The 17896-nt window shown below is 35.1% G+C and overlaps 1 protein-coding gene across 1 annotated transcript; it reads right to left on the reverse strand.

Annotated features, from left to right (window-relative positions):
• Nucleotides 1–541: 541 nt before the first annotated feature.
• LOC140141647 (neurotrypsin-like) lies at nt 542–17896 on the reverse strand. Its single transcript, XM_072163558.1, has 4 exons — nt 17566–17896; nt 6652–6807; nt 5614–5802; nt 542–741 (listed from the first exon to the last, which is right to left on the reverse strand). Exons 1-4 carry the CDS (start codon nt 17894–17896, stop codon nt 542–544), a joined length of 876 nt encoding a protein of 291 aa, XP_072019659.1.

A 17896-nucleotide genomic window follows, 5' to 3' on the forward strand; every position in this document is an offset into this window, starting at 1 on the left:
GTTTAATAGCTTTTAATGGGGTTTAAGTCCTGCAAAGGTCGAGATGAATTCTACTGTAGACATGACTGCATCATGTGACACATTTGTTTTTGTTTAGGATAATTATATAGCGATTAACATAATGGGAAGTTTATTATTTTTTCCGTCTGTATTTCAGGATAGTGTTAGCTATACGTTATGATGCGGTTATCGAGACTAGTTTTTTAAATTTTACACGTAATATTTTGGCCCGTAAGCATGGTATGTGAACATAATATACGGAGGGCAGTCAATAAGTTTGTAGAACGAGGTATTTTACTTTGTCACATTGTTTAACCTCAGAATTTTGACAGCTTGTGGTTGTTAACCCCATGAGAACTATGCCGAATGGCCATAAAGAAGTTTTCATTATCAATTGGACTAATCAGCAAAAATTGGGGTGAATTATTTGAAAAGCTCCATTCTGATTGGTGATTAAAGTGAAGATATCATGTAATTGACCAATCAGAGGCAATGTTAGATCGGCAGGTAGTGCTCAGGGGGTTAAGTTGTATTATGTGTTTTACCCTGCTGACTTGCAGAAAAGCCTGATATATCTCCAGTCGAATCCCAAATAGTCGGTATAGAAATTCGACTTAGTTAACCCTGTCCATGATCCCTCTTCGTTAACGTAGAGTCTCCCTTGATAACCTCTTGTACCGCCAATCAATACTGCTTGTCCATCCGTTCCTGGTGGATTTTCTATATAGTTGGCAAAAATACCTATAACAAAATCCGAATCAAGTATTAGCAAGAGATGAACTGAATACATGGGTTGCGATCGCCGTGATCGTACGCCCATCTATTTAGAATCACTCGACCTATTGTGACTGAACGAGGTCGCTTTAATCAGCCAGTATACAGATTCTTACATTTTCAGGATGATCTTATTTCATGTTGTTATAAGCAAATATAATGTTCCAGATAACGCTAGTTAATAACTACAAAAGTACCTTAAAGATGCACTTTATGTTATTATTCCTTTTTAGACTTTAACTTTTTAACATGTTCTAGCAGCCCTATATAAAACCGTGACACTCGAAAGGCCACATCTCTGGATGGGAACGTCCGTTAAAGATTATTTCAATGCCAAAATGTTTCTTTCAACAAGTCCAAGCCAATAAGTTAGGTCTGAAAAACTTTAAAAGTACAGCTCAACTGGTCATACTTTTCCTACATTTTTTGAGATTTTTGAGTTGACACAGTCATGAAAATAACTATAGATACTTGAAAGACCATTAGTAGCCCAGTTCTTAACCTTTTCATTGATCATTCATAACAATAGGTATCTGATGGATCAGTGAAGATAAGAAGGGATTATAATATATCCGTAACCTTGATATTATAGTACATCTCGAGGAAAAAGTGCAATGGACATGTTTTCATTTTATGTTTCAAATATCCCGCGCATGAAAATTGAGTATTTAACCCAAAATGGAAAATGGAACAATTTATTGGAAATCTGTTTTAACAGATTTTTTGACAACTTTTTCTGCACTGTATTATACCTAAATTAAGAAATTTGATAAATATTCAAAGAAAATATAGGTCATCCAAAAAATGTTGATTTTTACACATTTTGGGGCAAAAAAGGAAAAATAAGCAAAAATATCAAAATCTGTTTTAACAGCTTCATTCATCAAGTCATAACAAACAGCCTACATGCTTAATTTCTAATAAAATATTGAAATTGTGAAAAATATAGGTATTTATTGATTTTCATGTTTTTCTTGCAAATATGCTAATAATATGCAAATTATGAAATTGCAAAATAAAGTTTCTACATTGCATACATCTTTCAAGTGTGATGTTCAAAATGACAGACATCAAAAAGAGATTCGATGAAATGTAAAGGTGTAGTAACAATTTTGGCATGGACTGTCTGGTTAGGCAAAGTACGGTAAGTTGAGCTGTACTTCAATTTTTAGTGGATATGCCTATTAATATCAATTGTCCTGGTAATCCCGCACTACGATCTTACACACTATACCGCATACCGACATCACCTGGCTAGTAATTACTTTGTCAGCGGAGATACTAAAATAAATACCCGGGATCGATACACGTGAATTTGCTATGCACGAGTTTGATATGAGAAGAAAATCTTTGGATACCGGGGTAGAAAATGATGAATAGCTCCCGTAAATGATTTCGTATAAAGAAACCAGATGTGGTTCCTTGCACTTTAATATATATTTTGAACAGATATGATAGAGAGTAGCTTGCGTCTTGAGTCAAAAACTGACAATAATTCTGATTTATACGTGCCGAATTATATAGCGCAGTGTATAGGCCAATCGTGGAGGTAATCTAAAAGCATATAACCTAAGGCGTAACATGCTCGACTCGACACACAGCGAGGTCAGTCACCGAGCTAATCGTGGCTATTGTCAGTAGCCTTAGTCAGATGTCCTTCGGCCCATTATGTGACTCAAAACTATTAAACAGGTCGATACAAAATGGCCATGCGTGGCGGTGGATTCAACCTACCATGGCGATTTCTGCCATGAAGATATCGGGCCGATGACACTGTGTACCGCTGTATCTAAATACTTGACAGCTTTGTAAGGTCAAACTTTTCACTATGAGGTTACCACGCTTGCGCGGAAGCTGTTTTGTGTGACCTTTATGCTAATTCAGTGACCCGTGTTCACTCACGCTGCACTGCACTTCCCGCCGTGAATCAAATCATCCTCCATACACGCTCCATAAGATATGCTAATGCATGGAGTACAAAGAATTACTTTGCTCAATACCAGTTAAACAGGTTATTGGTATTGTACTTCATGCATTTGCATGTTTTCTGGAGCGTGTCTGGAGGATGATTTGACCGAGTAAAAATAAAAACATGTTTCTCGTCCGGGTTTAAAAAAAAAGGAGGAAGAAGGGCTTGAGGCCCTTTTTTATTTTATTGTTCTGGTAGGTACGCCCCAACTAGTGATCACAGAACCATCCAAAAGTGTTTCTTGCATATTAGCAAGGCTATAGAAAACATCTCAACTTCCAAAACACCTTTCTTCAAAAGTTTTGAATGAATTAAAAAAAAAAATTGAAGCGGCCTCAAAAAGGAAGCGGGAGGGGACGAGAAACATGTTTTATTTTGATCTTTATGATCTTCCGTGCAAGCACCCTATACACGTAGAAACGGGAAAATCCGAAATATTGCTCAAATTGGTCCAACTTTGGCGTAAATGTAACACAAAACTCGAAAATGTAACACGTTAAAACTTGCACAGTGTTATACTGTGTAGTTTTCCGATGATGAAAAAATCAAAGTATTCATCGAAAAAGTCCACGAAATTGTGAATTTTGCGATGAAATTTATACCCCAAAATGTTCCAGAATTGTCAACTTGCCTAAAAATTCTGATGATCAAAAAGATGTGCGCTGAAAAATGTCATTATTTTCCTTATTTCTTCACCGATTTTCAAGGTTTAAAAAACTTGGTGTAGATTGCCATTTTGTCTAAATGCGAGTAGAAAGTTGTCAGATTCAAAACATCATTCAACCCTCAAAGACCTTTCTAAAATCCCCGTGCCGAACACACGAAGATTAAAAGTTCGGCTGGTCATTCGGCAAACATCGGCAGGATCTCGCTGAGTCGACTGTGATTGGTCCAGCGGCTGGAGCATGCGCGACTAATTTAACAAGCATTTGGATACAGTAATATTTGTAGTGTCCCGCCATTACACCATTGAATTATAGGCGCAGGCATCGGTTGCGCGTACGACTTGAGTCAAATCGTTGGGAATTTGAGTTAGAAACGATGTCATGGTTAGCCAGATGGTCAGTTACTGACTTTCCTGGTATGCCTAAGTCCTCAAGGGTGATCTTAACCTTGGAATTATAGAATACATACTGCAGTTACTGTCCGTTTTCCTATACACAATACACAGTGCTCTCACCATTGACGCGCGACCTTTACAAATAGTGTATGTTAGAAGTATATTGCATTTGCCTAGTTAACATCACTGTGTGAAAAATAACCGGCCAATATTTAAACTATTTTTAATGGGGTTTAAGTCCTGCAAAGGTCGAGATGAATTCTACTGTAGACATGACTGCATCATGATTTTTGGCCTCATAACGGCTAGATTGTGTGTATACATAATGGCAGAGATTTGGTTAATTCATATGTGACCCGTCAGCACAACTGAGCCCTGAAGTCGCCAATCATCATTTTTGAGATATTCAACCAAAATATTCTGCTTGAAATTAGCTTTAAAATGATGTATATCATGTCTATAGTACTTGACATTTAAGAAGTGAAAAATCAATAAAACAGTCAATAAATCCTTTGTTTCCTATTGTTTATTGTTAAGTTCAATGGAGCATATCTCAATAGTGGCACTGGCAACATCCGGGCTCAGTTGTGCTGAGGGGTCACATATGTGAGGTCAAATTTGCGCAAACACGTTAATTTTTGGAGAAAATCCCCGCCCCCGCAAAAAAAATAAACGGCCCATATTTTTCGGCCCACACAACAAAATTCTTGAGGATTTTTTTTCTTTCTTTTTTTATTTCATTACAACAAGTTGCAATAAACCGAGTGATAAACTTTAATGAGCTATGACATCATCATCCAATTTACACCTCGTCGTGATTTAATAGTGTATTTACTATGAAAATAACCAAATAAAAACTGAATTAAAATGTCTAGAACCCTTTTTTATATTTTTGCAGCAAAATTTTTTTTAAATCAAAACAAATCACAAAAGACCCGATATTCACCACAATTTAAATTATTTTTGGTGACGTTGATCAAAATTGGTCAATTTGTATATTTGTTACCTAATATCATTGGAGTCTATTGCTTTTACGTGAACAATAGATGGAGACATCATATTGTCTGTTAGTGCCATTTCCTCAAGTGTTTCATAATTATTGGATTGATTAGATTAATTGATATTTTTAGGAATCCGATGGCATTGAGTCAGCCTTCCCACTGCAATCTGTGATGTACGCCCTCAGTGGTGGTGAGCATACATGTTTTGGAGTGACATGGAGTGATATTTTTGTGTGCAATGGGGTTGTGGATTCCCTCGGAAGCCTAAAGTTTTTTGTACATCATCATATCGTTAAATCAAGTTTAAAGTCGTCGTTTGAGTTACTTTTATATAAAGAAGCAAGAACATAGATCCAAGCTTCATCTGAGAATGTTTATTGGTGTCTGTGGTGAGTGTATTACTCATAATTAAGGCTCAAATCAGGAAGGTAATTCATCGATATTAGTGACGAGTGGTGATCGTAACAAGCTTCGGTAGCCAGGAATTCGACAGCCATGGTATGGGACATCGTAGTTTTATCCCCAACATTGTCACTGGGCGGGAAAAACATCATAATGTACTTTTTGCCCTTGAACATGGATGAAACAAACCATTCAATATAAAGTCTACACCTACAAGGCTTTATTCATTTTCAAGGGCCAAAATTAAATATCAGGTGTTTAATTTCCTGCATGTACTTTTGGCCCTTGAACATGGATGAAGCAAACTCGTCAATATTAAATCTACACCTACAAGGCTTCGTCCATGTTCAAGGGCCAAAAGTACAAATGAGGTTTTTCACTCCCAGTGACGACATTATTTTGCTTACCTCCTCTGCATTTCAAGTACGTCGTTAAGTAGCGCCCATTCTCTTTTGCTCGTAACATGTTCGTTAATACAATTGCATCATTCAAAGAAGGGATGCACTCTGCTGTGTTTTCTTCGCATCCATCACATGTAATCTTAAACTTTTGTATCAATACAGGGTTGGACCTGTATCCGTAGAAGTCAGATATTCCTGCAATATAAATTAATCAATCGACCGATCGATCAATTAGAAATTATAAATTCATTCATTCATTTATTAATTTTCACAATTCACATAAAAAATAAATCATACGTCTCCACTGCTATGACACCACACGTGTTTATTTCGTGGCAAAAAAAGGTACTTTTTAGGGTTTGATGCTTAAAAAATGGTACATTTTCTCTCATTATATGACATTTTTGTTGTAATAATACCAAAATTCAGGCTTCGGTTTTTAGTAAATATTCGCCCTACCATATTGTAACTTTCAGCCTCGAGGGCGCACTGTCATTTTAAGGTGTTTACGGTTCAGTGCGCTAAAAGAAGAAAAGTCTCAGGTAAACTTATGTTGAATTTTTGATCATTTGGCATCTAAATCATATAGTTTCTAAATCATATTAGTGGCATTTAACTGTGAGAGTTCTGAATATGAGATAATTCCACCCGAAATTAGCCATTTTCCCATTGAAACCCGTGTAATACATAATTAGTGGTATTTAACCTAGTGCTCCCAATCGTTGAGGTCTGAAATCATATCTATAAGTCATTTTAATTATTATCATTGCATATTTCACTTGCTTGAACTTAGTGTGACCGCGATCAGTTAGCTTAAGGGTGGTCTTAACCCTGCAATTAAGGAAACCTTTGGGCCTCATAACTTCTAAAGTGTTGGTCTAAATTATATAAAAGTTACATATTTAGAATGACAAAGACTTGATGAATTCACCAGTAAGGTCCAATTTGGGCATAAATATTCATTTGTGGGGACCCCCCCCCCAAAAAAAAAATGTATGAATGAATTATATGTAATCTTTTTCTGGAATTGGGAGGAGTTAGTACCTGCATCAGTCGCTTCCGGAAAGCCAAGTTCTCTGCATACCACGTTGCCTTCGTTGAGGGTGAAAGAAGTTTGGTAGTAATCGAACCAACTGTTGCCATTATGATACATAACTCTACCCTCAAATTTGTCGAAACCGCCAACCAATTTAATGGCAGCTGCAAGTTAAAAAATTTTACGTTCATTTTTGAGCAAACATTCACATGTTTTATTTTAATTATTTTCAAGGGATAGATATCTCAGTAATGTATCCCAAGATTAGTATTATTATCATGATAATGCATGTGATCAACAAAATTATGATATTGAAGGTGATGAAGATGATTACAACTATAAAAGGCCATGTCCCGTCACCCGTTCATCTGCTTCATCGAACCAACTCCTGCATTATCTCGCAACCGGCTTATACGGCCCATACACGATCAATTTAATTGATCAATATCAAAGACCCTAGATACAAAAGTGGATACAAAATATACCATTGCCACTGTACACACGAACACAATAGTGATGTTATAATAAAATCAAAGTAAATTTATATTAGTAGGTATATCACCTCAAAAATAAGGGCAGCAGAAACACGTTATTTAATGTTTCTACATGAATGACCTTTATTAAAGCATCAAAAATCAAAAAACCGAATTGAAATCGGTCAATGCATTGTGACGTAGTTTCAATTTTAAGACGCTCATAAATGGAATGCAAATCTGCCACAAATTGCTATAATGACAAAATTGGCACATTTCGAGATTTTGAAGGTTTATTTGGACACTTGCTTGAAAAAGCAACGTTAATCTAAGTATCACAGGTTAATTGCATATCTTTTTCAACTTCGTCAAAGAAAACAAAATTAAAAATCTATCATTGAATAATTATAATAAATTAACCAAATATGCTATTTTAGCAATTCCGGCCAATCTGCAGACAAATAAAAGTTGAAAAAATGACTAAGTTCAGCTAATTAATATGCAAAATTGATGCCAAAAGAAAACCGTACGTGATATCAGAGTGCAGTTTTTTCAACAAACATATGTATACAAAGTTCTTTCAATTAAAAACAAAAAAATACACAAAAAGTAATCAATTATGCAAATTAGCTTATTACAGCTAATTATGTATTCATGATATTATTATGTAAATTAGGCATGAGTAATTTTGTTTGTTTTTTCAATATTTAATGAAAGTCTTTTCATTCATCATGAATTTGTCAAGTATGAACCTGTTATGATGTTGAGTAAAGAATCTGCAGTTAATTACTTTAATATAATACAAAAAATACAAACTTTGACATTTTGACGGTGTCTGGAATTGAATTTTCATTTTTTCTGTAAATATGGTATGTGTCACCATTGCTCAAAGCCAAATCCGAAAAGTAAAATAAAAATTCATTTGCAATGAGACTTTAAATTAACATTTTGTTATCTGGATTAACATGGGAAGAGAAACGGTAAAAGGAATAGCCCCTCTACCATACAGCGTATACAAAAATGGTGCGGCCTTGGACACACACAATGGCTTAGAGCTATTGTGGTTTGGAATATTACTCCTTTAAACTCACTTAAAAATGTTTTGTTTCAAATCGTTTTCCTCAAGTGTGCCATTCGTTGTCGACGGAAATAATTTACATGCTTAGAAAGATTAGTATTTCAGCTAAATGGTGGTAGATCTTGATTTTTCAAAAGGCCTATATTTATTGATTTATGAGGGATCTTCAACAATCCATAAAAACAGGTAGTAGCTCTTAAACGAAGCAATATTTATTTTAAAAAAAAACCGATGGTAGTCACAGAAAGGTTTCACACACCATATATCAAAAATTCAAACAATTGTGATAAATAGCACATATGAGGAAATTAATTTTTCGGCATGGATGTTTGCCAAAATTGAACAACTGCCTAATATTAGATCTCTTCAATAATATTGAAGAGAAATATTATTTTGTATCCAGTCCTGCATCTAGGAGCGTGTTTATAATGAGCCAGATTATGCGGTATTTAGCTGTACTGCCACGCAGTCTATATTTGTTTATGTTTTACTAACCATTGCAAATCTAGACTACGCGGTAGTTTAGCTAAATAACGGAAAGATTGCCTCACTATAAACACGCTCTAGGGTATCCAATATTGATCAATCAAACTGATCGTGTATTGGCTGCATTATAACACTTGACAGCAATACCACAGAGTATTACATATGAGAGGACACTCTATTCACGTGGTTTTTTTCCAACGCAAAAAGATTACGAACTTTGATGGTTTGCAAGTAAAGAGTGTCCGCACTATCGACTGATTATGTAACTGTTATAAATAATTTATTAGTTTTTCAATGCAATCGCCTCGACCCATTAGTACGTATAATCTGTATTATCAAAGTACTGTGGAATAACAATCCGGTGAGTTCAATGAACTACGCCCTAATACCGATGGAGTTTCAATGGCGTCTTCTCTCCATACACAAATGAACAAATACAATAGAAGAAGGTCAGCACATAATGCAATCGCCACGACCCATTAGTACATATTATCTGTATTATCAAAGTACTGTGGAATAACAATCCGGTGAGTTCAATGAACTACGCCCTAATACCGATGGAGTTTCAATGGCGTCTTCTCTCCATACACAAATGAACAAATACAATAGAAGAAGGTCAGCACATAATGCAATCGCCACGACCCATTAGTACATATTATCTGTATTATCAAAGTACTTGGAATAACAATCCGGTGAGTTCAATGAACTACGCCCTAATACCGATGGAGTTTCAATGGCGTTCTTCTCTCCATACACAGATGAACAAATACAATAGAAGAAGGTCAGCACATATGACCTGCTTTAATGACATGTTATAAAAAAGCTCAATATTGAAAAGATAAGTATTCGTTTGTGCATATGGACTGCACATTGAACATGCAAAAAATAAGTCACTATAATTTAAACAAGAAGTGGGATTTTGACATACTGTAAACACATGCAATAAAACGACTAATAAATTCTGCCATCATGGCGTCAGGTCAATGGTTCATTATATCCCGTATGTTTCTTTTAATTCATTAATATTCGAGACCAATTTTGCAACCCATTTATAATGTACACAGTCAGATCTGGATTTTTTGTATTTTCGTTTATTTTTAAACAACACATTCTGGTTTTCCAGTGCATGGGGCCGCCAGGGTGATACTAATTTAATGATTTTAAAAAGTATTTCTAGTATAATGGCTCTCCATACACAAATGAACAAACACAATGGAAGGGTCATTTTGCCATGCTTCGGGAGGAGTGTCACCCCGTTGGCAATACCATGAAGCAATTCCTGGAGAGGGCAATCCCTCATTTGCATGTGCCGCATTCTTATTTAAATTAGCCATTGTGTTATTGCTTAATATTCATATGTTATGGGGAGCACTTTACACCACCAGGTTGGGCAAGTCATGAATAATTTATCGTTGTGAAGCCAAACTTATTATTTCCCAGTCCGAAAAAAAAATGCAAGCAGAGGTGGGAATCGATCTCGGTACCTTCTGGTTACAAAGCACTGTGCAAGACCACTAAGCCAACTAAATATCTGTTGTGAGACGTGTAATATTAATCCTTGATATTTCTTAATGGAACAAATCGCGGAATTAAATCAGTAATAAAAGAAGTAGATTCTTATTTGGGCTCAAATTGTAGAAAGGGGGAAATATTTGTCCCTGCTCTAAAGAAGATATAAGTTAGGCTCTATTGGAAAAAAAGATTAATATCAAAATAACTTGTCTATTTTATATTTATTTATTTCACGAGGCGGCATTGTCACAGATGAACAATGTATAAGCTAAAAACTCGATCTTCATCATTAGACGCTTACATAGCTCAGTTGTAGAGCATCAGACTGTTAATGTCAAGATCGTTGGTTCGAGTCCTCCTATCTGCAATGTTTTTTTTTGGTTTTTTTTGTGAATGCAATGCTACGATACCATTTGTTCAAATTTGTCTTATTTATTTAATTATCAAGTTGATTTAATTAAAATCTAGTCAACTGGACTTACTATTTTATGACTGGCGACGTTTACAAATAGTAAGTAATTAAATGACTGAAAATATACACAAATATATTTATTTAAGTGCAATATCAGATATTTATTGAGTAGGGTTGGCCACGGTCAAAAAAAATTTTCTTGCTGAGGTGAAAGGACTTTGGTTGGAGGTTGCAAAAATGCATTTCGAAAATTCAGCTGAAGTCCGTTGTCATGGCAATGGCCCGATTTGTGTTTTTTACATTTTTCGCCTATTTTGGAGCTAAAAAAGTGAAAATTGCCCTTAAAAGGGCGCCTCGTTGCCTTAATATACAAGTTGATATTTAAAAATAAATTATATCATAAAAAAGCCCTATCCTTGTTCTATCTACAAACAAAGTTGTGCTTAGAGATTCTTTTTTTAAATATCGATTTCGGAACTGGCAACACTGCAAGTTTTTCAAATTTGAAAAATACCATTTTTTACCGATTTTGGCGATACGAAAAATTAACTTTTGCGCTCACCTAGGATTTTGTCGTTATGGTTATTGGTAGAACATACCTTGCCCCCAACATATCTAATAAGAACAGCTTGGGGAAATTTATTTCTCTAAGGAAGGTGTTGCCAGAAAAACATACATTTTGTAAAAATTCAAAATTCTCATAAAAAGAAAATTTGCTGCATTTTGCCCTAGATTTAGCACATGTGATGTAATGAGTTGTATGTAGAGTCATTTTATCATCATGGTCAACGATTCTGAATGTAGGGAAACAATAAATGAAGTTTAATTTTAATGCGGTGTTGCCAGATGCCCAAAATTATGAAGGCTACATTACGCAAAATAGCCCAAATAGGTCACGTTTTCATGTATGAATCTAGTCAATCCAGTTAAATCACAGTCTATTATTATAAATCATTTTATCATAATTTTCACCTGCTCTGAATGTTTGGAAACAAAAAGGTTCATCATACAGTGTTGCCAGATGCCAAAAAGTAGAAAAGAGAGGTAAAATTCTGGTTTACCCTGTGCACCCTGTGTTTTCAATACAATTCTGGTTAACCCTGGGCACCATATTTTCATAAAAGGATTTTTTTTTTCTAATTTGACCCGAATTTAGTACATGTGATGTAATGAATTGTATGTAGAGTCACATTATTATCATGGACAACTATTCTCTATGTTTCGAAACTTTAATTTTAATGCAGTGTTGCCAGATGCCTAAACTATAAAAACAAATATGACAATATTTTATGTATGATAAACAATTTCTTTGATGATGCATCAAAAATACAATTAAATTATAATAAATTACGATATATGCCCTTTAACCATGTTAACCTATCCGTTTGTCAGTTGAGAATGTTTAACATATAGTGTTGCCAGATGTCAAATACTAGCAGACATAGGAGGGTTTTGTAAAAAAGACACCATACATGCCATACACTCTCAGAGCTTTTTAAACCTTGTACTTTACTTAACCACTTTAACATTGACAACTTTCCAGTAAACATGTTTACAAACAAAATTGTAATTTCATTACTTTAATTAAGTCCTCAGTATCGCCAATTTTCATTTTCATTTGAGATATTGCTGAAAAGTTGGAAAAGGAATTGGCCAATCATATCTTATCAATACACATACACTCTTTACCAGTGTTCCAATTTCATGATTATATATATGACCAGGTATTTGATCAAAAAGTGTTCCCAGAACATAATTTTGAGTTTAACAAGACATTCTTGATGTACAGGGTGTATCAAAATAGTTGGTACCGGGATATGTGACATTTTCAAAAATATATAAAAAATATAAAATTGCTAAAACAAATAGAAAGGGGAATATGTTAACTTATTGTTCTAATAATCTGAAGATAATAGGTTGATGCATCGGGAAGCTACACTTAAGCATTGTTTTACTTACACAGCAAAAGATGAATAGGTTCACTGCTTGAACTATTTATTGCATACATGCTCTCAATCATTATCTCACTTCAGTCTACATAACATAAAATTGCTGTACACGTACTTTTAGAAAGATAGTTCCCGAAGTCTCTGCCTTACGACTCTTACAGTGTGAGGTGAAGCCCCGTGATCTTAAATGAACTTAAGACCTGGGATAGATCCATTCTGTAACTGCCCGCATCAAATTTTGAAACATTTTGAAACGTTTTGAAATCATGTTTCCATGCTCTTGGAAACTGTCTTCTAAATCTTCTCTGCACTTCTCCATAGCTTCGTGTCAGCCAGTAATTCTTTACTATGAAAGCACGCTGAAGTGTTGAATACTGTGGAGCCATTCCAATAACTCTTACCAGGTCTAACCTAACAGACGCTGTCTACAGTCTATCACCATTCTGCCCCGGGCATTCTGCCACACCATCTACTTGTAATCTCAATGCATCTTATACTACAATTTAATTTAACACCCTAGAAAGTGTTAATACACAAATTTCTTTTAAGGTGTGGGGTATACTTGAAGTACAGGTATCTGGAGAGAGGAAGCAACGAGTTACCCCAAATCCCAGCAGCAGGTAGTGACTGGGCCGCCGAGTGTGAATATGTATTTATTTTGGAAGGTTCGTATTTGTTCTATATTTTGGGGTGTTTTTCCCAAATTTAAAAATTTTGGTGATATTTCAAAAAAGCGACATTCCAAAGACAAATCTTTGGGCACATAATTTGTTATTGTTAATGCAGTTCGTTTCCGCATACCTTTGTTACCATTCGCTTTGGTGATTTACTAATATTATCAATTCTGTGACTGCAATTTGGCGTTTTAATACGTTTTAAGTTTACCAAGAAATTGCAGATTGGCTCACGGTCGATGTCGTATTCCTCTATGTGGGTCCTTTGATGATACAATTACTTTGAATTCCTTGTAACAACATACACATTTTCGTCTGGAAACAGGGTTTCAGTTTTATTATGGCACAGCTGTAGTCTTCGGCGCCGTATCAAATCTCCAAACAAATAGTTCAAGGGGTCATATCATAATTTATTATAATTTAATTGTATTTTAGATGCATCATCAAAGAAATTGTTTATCATACATAAAAACTTGTCCTATTTTTCATAGTATAGGCATCTGGCAACACTGCAAGTTAAAGTTTCGAAACATAGAGAATAGTTGTCCATGGTGATAATGTGACTCGACATACACTTCATTACATCACATGTAGTAAATTCGGGGCACATTGGAAAAAATGTAATACATGTAATATGTAATGAAAATACAGGGTGCACAGGGTAAACCAGAATTGTACCTTTTCTACTTTTTGGCATCTGTATGATGAACTTTTTGGTTTCCAAACATTCAAAACAGGTGAAAATTATGATCAAATGATTTATAATAACAGACTGTGATTTGACTGGATTGACTAGATTCATACATGAAAACTTGTCCTATTTGGGCTATTTTGCGTAATGTAGCTTTCATAATTTTGGGCATCTGGCAATACCGCATTAAAATTAAACTTCATTTATTGTTTCTAAACATTCAGAATCGTTGACCATGATGATAAAATGACTCTACATACAACTCATTACATCACATGTGCTAAATCTATGGCAAATTGCAGCAAATGTTCCTTTTATGAGAATTTTGATGTTTTTCTGGCAACACCTTCCTTAGAGAAATAAATTTCCCCAAGCTGTTCTTATTAGATATGTTGGGGGCAAGGTATGTTCTACCAATAACCATAACGACAAAATCCTAGGTGAGCGCGAAAGTTAATTTTTCGTATCGCCAAAATCGGTAAAAAATGGCATTTTTCAAATTTGAAAAACTTGCAGTGTTGCCAGGCCCGAAATCGATATTTAAAAAACAAATCTCTAAACACAACTTCGTTTGTAGATAGAACAAGGATAAGGCTTTTTTATGATATAATTTATTTTTAAATACCAACTTGTATATTAAGGCAACAAGGCGTCCTTTTAAGGGCAATTTTCACTTTTTTAGCTCCAAAATGGGCGAAAATTGTAAAAAACACAAATCGGGTCGTTGCCATGGCAACGGACTTCAGCTGAATTTTCGAAATACACTTTTGTAACCTCCAACCAAAGTCCTTTCACCTCAGCAAGAAATTTTTTTTGACCGTGGCCAACCCTACTAAATAAATATCTGATATTGCACTTTTACAATTATTTATTTATTTATTTATTTATTTATTTATTTATTTATTTATTTATTTATTTATTTATTTATTTATTTATGTAAATAATTATGTATTTATTTTGTTTAATCACACACTTTAGAAAAAGGGCTCTTGGTCGATCAGTTCATTTATTCATTGTTTGATGGTTTGATACGTCTATTGATCGAAAATTGCATCATATAATTATTCATATTCATTGTTTGTTTGATTGATGTATTGATAAATAAACTGATTGATTGATTGATTTGTTGAGCCGGTGCAAGTGAGTGCGTGAAATATTAGAGGTGAGTTTCTTGAACAAGCCTTAATAATTATAATAAATAAATAAATAAATAAATAAATAAATAAATAAATAAATAAATAAATAAATAAATAAATAAATAAATAAATCGCTTTCCCCCTCTCAGCCTGCCACAAACATTGTGACCACACCCCCTGTTGAACATTCAAATTATTGTGATCCCAAATAATGACTAAATATATCAGATTTGTAGATAGGCCTACAGTAAGAAAACTTTTTTTTAAAAACTAAACCGATATTTTACTCATTATTGATCATGAATTTTTGTTCAAAATAAAATGTCCATAATCATAAGCGTTTCCGGACGTGTACTGTTATCCTCCCCCCTCAGATTTTCTGTGCTATGTGTGAAAAACATGCTGGAAAACATTGCTTTTACTATTTTCAAGCTCAAATCCTTAGATATGGGTCCTTACTTTTCTGACAATCCTTAGATATATATATGAATACATATGTTCGGTAAAATCATGACCGTTAGAAATGTTTATGGGTTCGGAAGCTCCCCGTCGAAAAATAATCCAAGTTCCCCCCCCACTCCCGGTTATCCTAAGCCTTTTAAAGCGTTTTAAGGCGTCCCATGCATGAATGGGTGCCAAAATCGCGCACCTCTTCCCCCAATTTTACCCTCCGCCAGGACTCATAATAATTGCACAGCCCTTGATAATCTCCAAAATTATTCAATTATTTTTTCCATGGGCCTAAACTCTTGTAATAGGCCTACACATATTAAATACAGAAAGCTACATTCAAAGTATACATGCACGATACAAGTGCTATTCCAGAAACGCTGCACATCAGTGACATCACTTAATTAATATTACTACCGGCTTCTAAGCGGTTGTGTATAGCAAGCTTTAAGCTTGAAAGTGCGCCAGCTAGCAGAGCAGGGAGCAATCCGGTGGTGGCGTTTCAATTTATTACATGTGGGGAAATCCACAAGATCAAATAGAACGGTGAGTAATGATTATTTACTTGTTTTTAAAAACAAACTTCTTAGGCCAGTAATAAACTACGTTTACGGCCGACAACTATAGTTATTTGAATGATATTTATTATCACACGAGGAAATAAAAACAAACGAATATCAGGTGGTGTATGACATGCAGTCCCTAAATTCAGTAAATTTTCATCGTCAACCGTGTAATTGAATGGGATTATTTTGAAATTTTAAAACGCTTGAAATATCACAAACAAATAGGCCTATGTTGATCAATAATATAAATACAAGCTAAACCCGTTGGGGTTCGATAATGAACCCCACAAAACTAACCGAGTATATGGAAAATGCCATACGGCCGGGCGGTTTCACGAGTTGCCGGCTCGATCATGTCATCCGCCGCCTGCGAATATGGCGCTAACATACCGGCCGTTACTGTACTTTGTTTAACCTGGCTGATAAAAATTCATTGACGGTATTTCGTTTTAGACCGGAAGTGACCCTTTAATGACCTTTGACCTCAAATAAAAAATACCACATATACATTGGATAACCGCAGTGATCTATGTGCAAACATACTGTTCTATATGTTTTTCTTGGTTAATATTGTTTAAGTAATTTGTTTAACACCGGAAGAAGTGACCCCATTTTATAGATGTTGAATAATTATAATGCATCTGTGCAAGTGGCGTCACTCTGATACGTTATTTGTGGCAGAAGAAGCATTTTGAAGGTAATTTGTTTAACACTGGAAGTATGCCCCTGAATGACCTTTGACCCCAAATAAAAATAATACTACATATAAAATGTGCAACCACCATTCATGTGTGAACATACCTTTACTATCCTATGTTTTCCTTGAAGATATTTCGTTTTATACCGGAAGTGATCTCTTAATGACTTTGACCTTTCAGCCTAAATAAAAAAAATACCCACTTGTATATTGGGTAACACAATTCATGTATGAATGGACCGTTACTCTCCTATGTTTTTTTAGCTAATATAATTTTTGAAGGTATTTCGTTTTATACCGGAAGAGACCCCCTTGACCCCAAATCTGTGTTAACCCCATAGGCACTGGGTTATAACAATGCATGTGTACAAGTGGCGTCATTGTCCTACGTAATTTGTGGAAGAAGCATTTTGAGTTGAAATCACGTTTTTGACCCCTATGACTCCTACGTGACCTTTGACTCCACGGGCATAGTCAATGGTGGTTATGTCCAAGTTAGGTCAAATCGGTTTAAGAAAATGAGTGCTACTAGAGCAAATGTTAAGGTGGACAGAAGAAGAAAGAAAGAAAGAAAGAAAGAAAGAAAGAAAGAAAGAAAGAAAGAAAGAAAGAAAGAAAGAAAGAAAGAAAGAAAGAAAGAAAGAAAGAAAGAAAGAAAGAAAGAAAGAAAGAAAGAAAGAAAGAAAGAAAGAAAGAAAAAAAGAAAGAAAGAAAGAACATGTACGATATAAAACACATGTCGTGACTACCGCCACGGCTATGTGTTAAGACGAGTAAGAGGAAGAATAATATACTCACGATATCCGCAGAATCTCCAGTGAGCACTATGGCCATCTCCAGATGCGACACCAATATATTTGACCTTTCTGACACAATTAAGGTTTTCATGATAGAGTGGTACTTCTCTAAAACCACTAATATCACCAACCTCTACATTGCCAGGAGTAAATGACACATGGTATTCACGGAATTTGGTTTCGCTCAGAACATCAGGCGTGGTATGATACTTCCACGTTCCCCCGTGCGAATTGCAAATGAACCCAGTCTTATTATTACCCTGTGCACCGAGTACTGAAACAAAACGGTTTGACGGTTTATAAAAGCTGCATGCATCACGGCACACCGTCAT

Source organism: Amphiura filiformis, chromosome 19 (assembly GCF_039555335.1).
Source record: "Amphiura filiformis chromosome 19, Afil_fr2py, whole genome shotgun sequence".
NCBI classification, from domain to species: Eukaryota; Metazoa; Echinodermata; class Ophiuroidea; order Amphilepidida; family Amphiuridae; genus Amphiura; species Amphiura filiformis.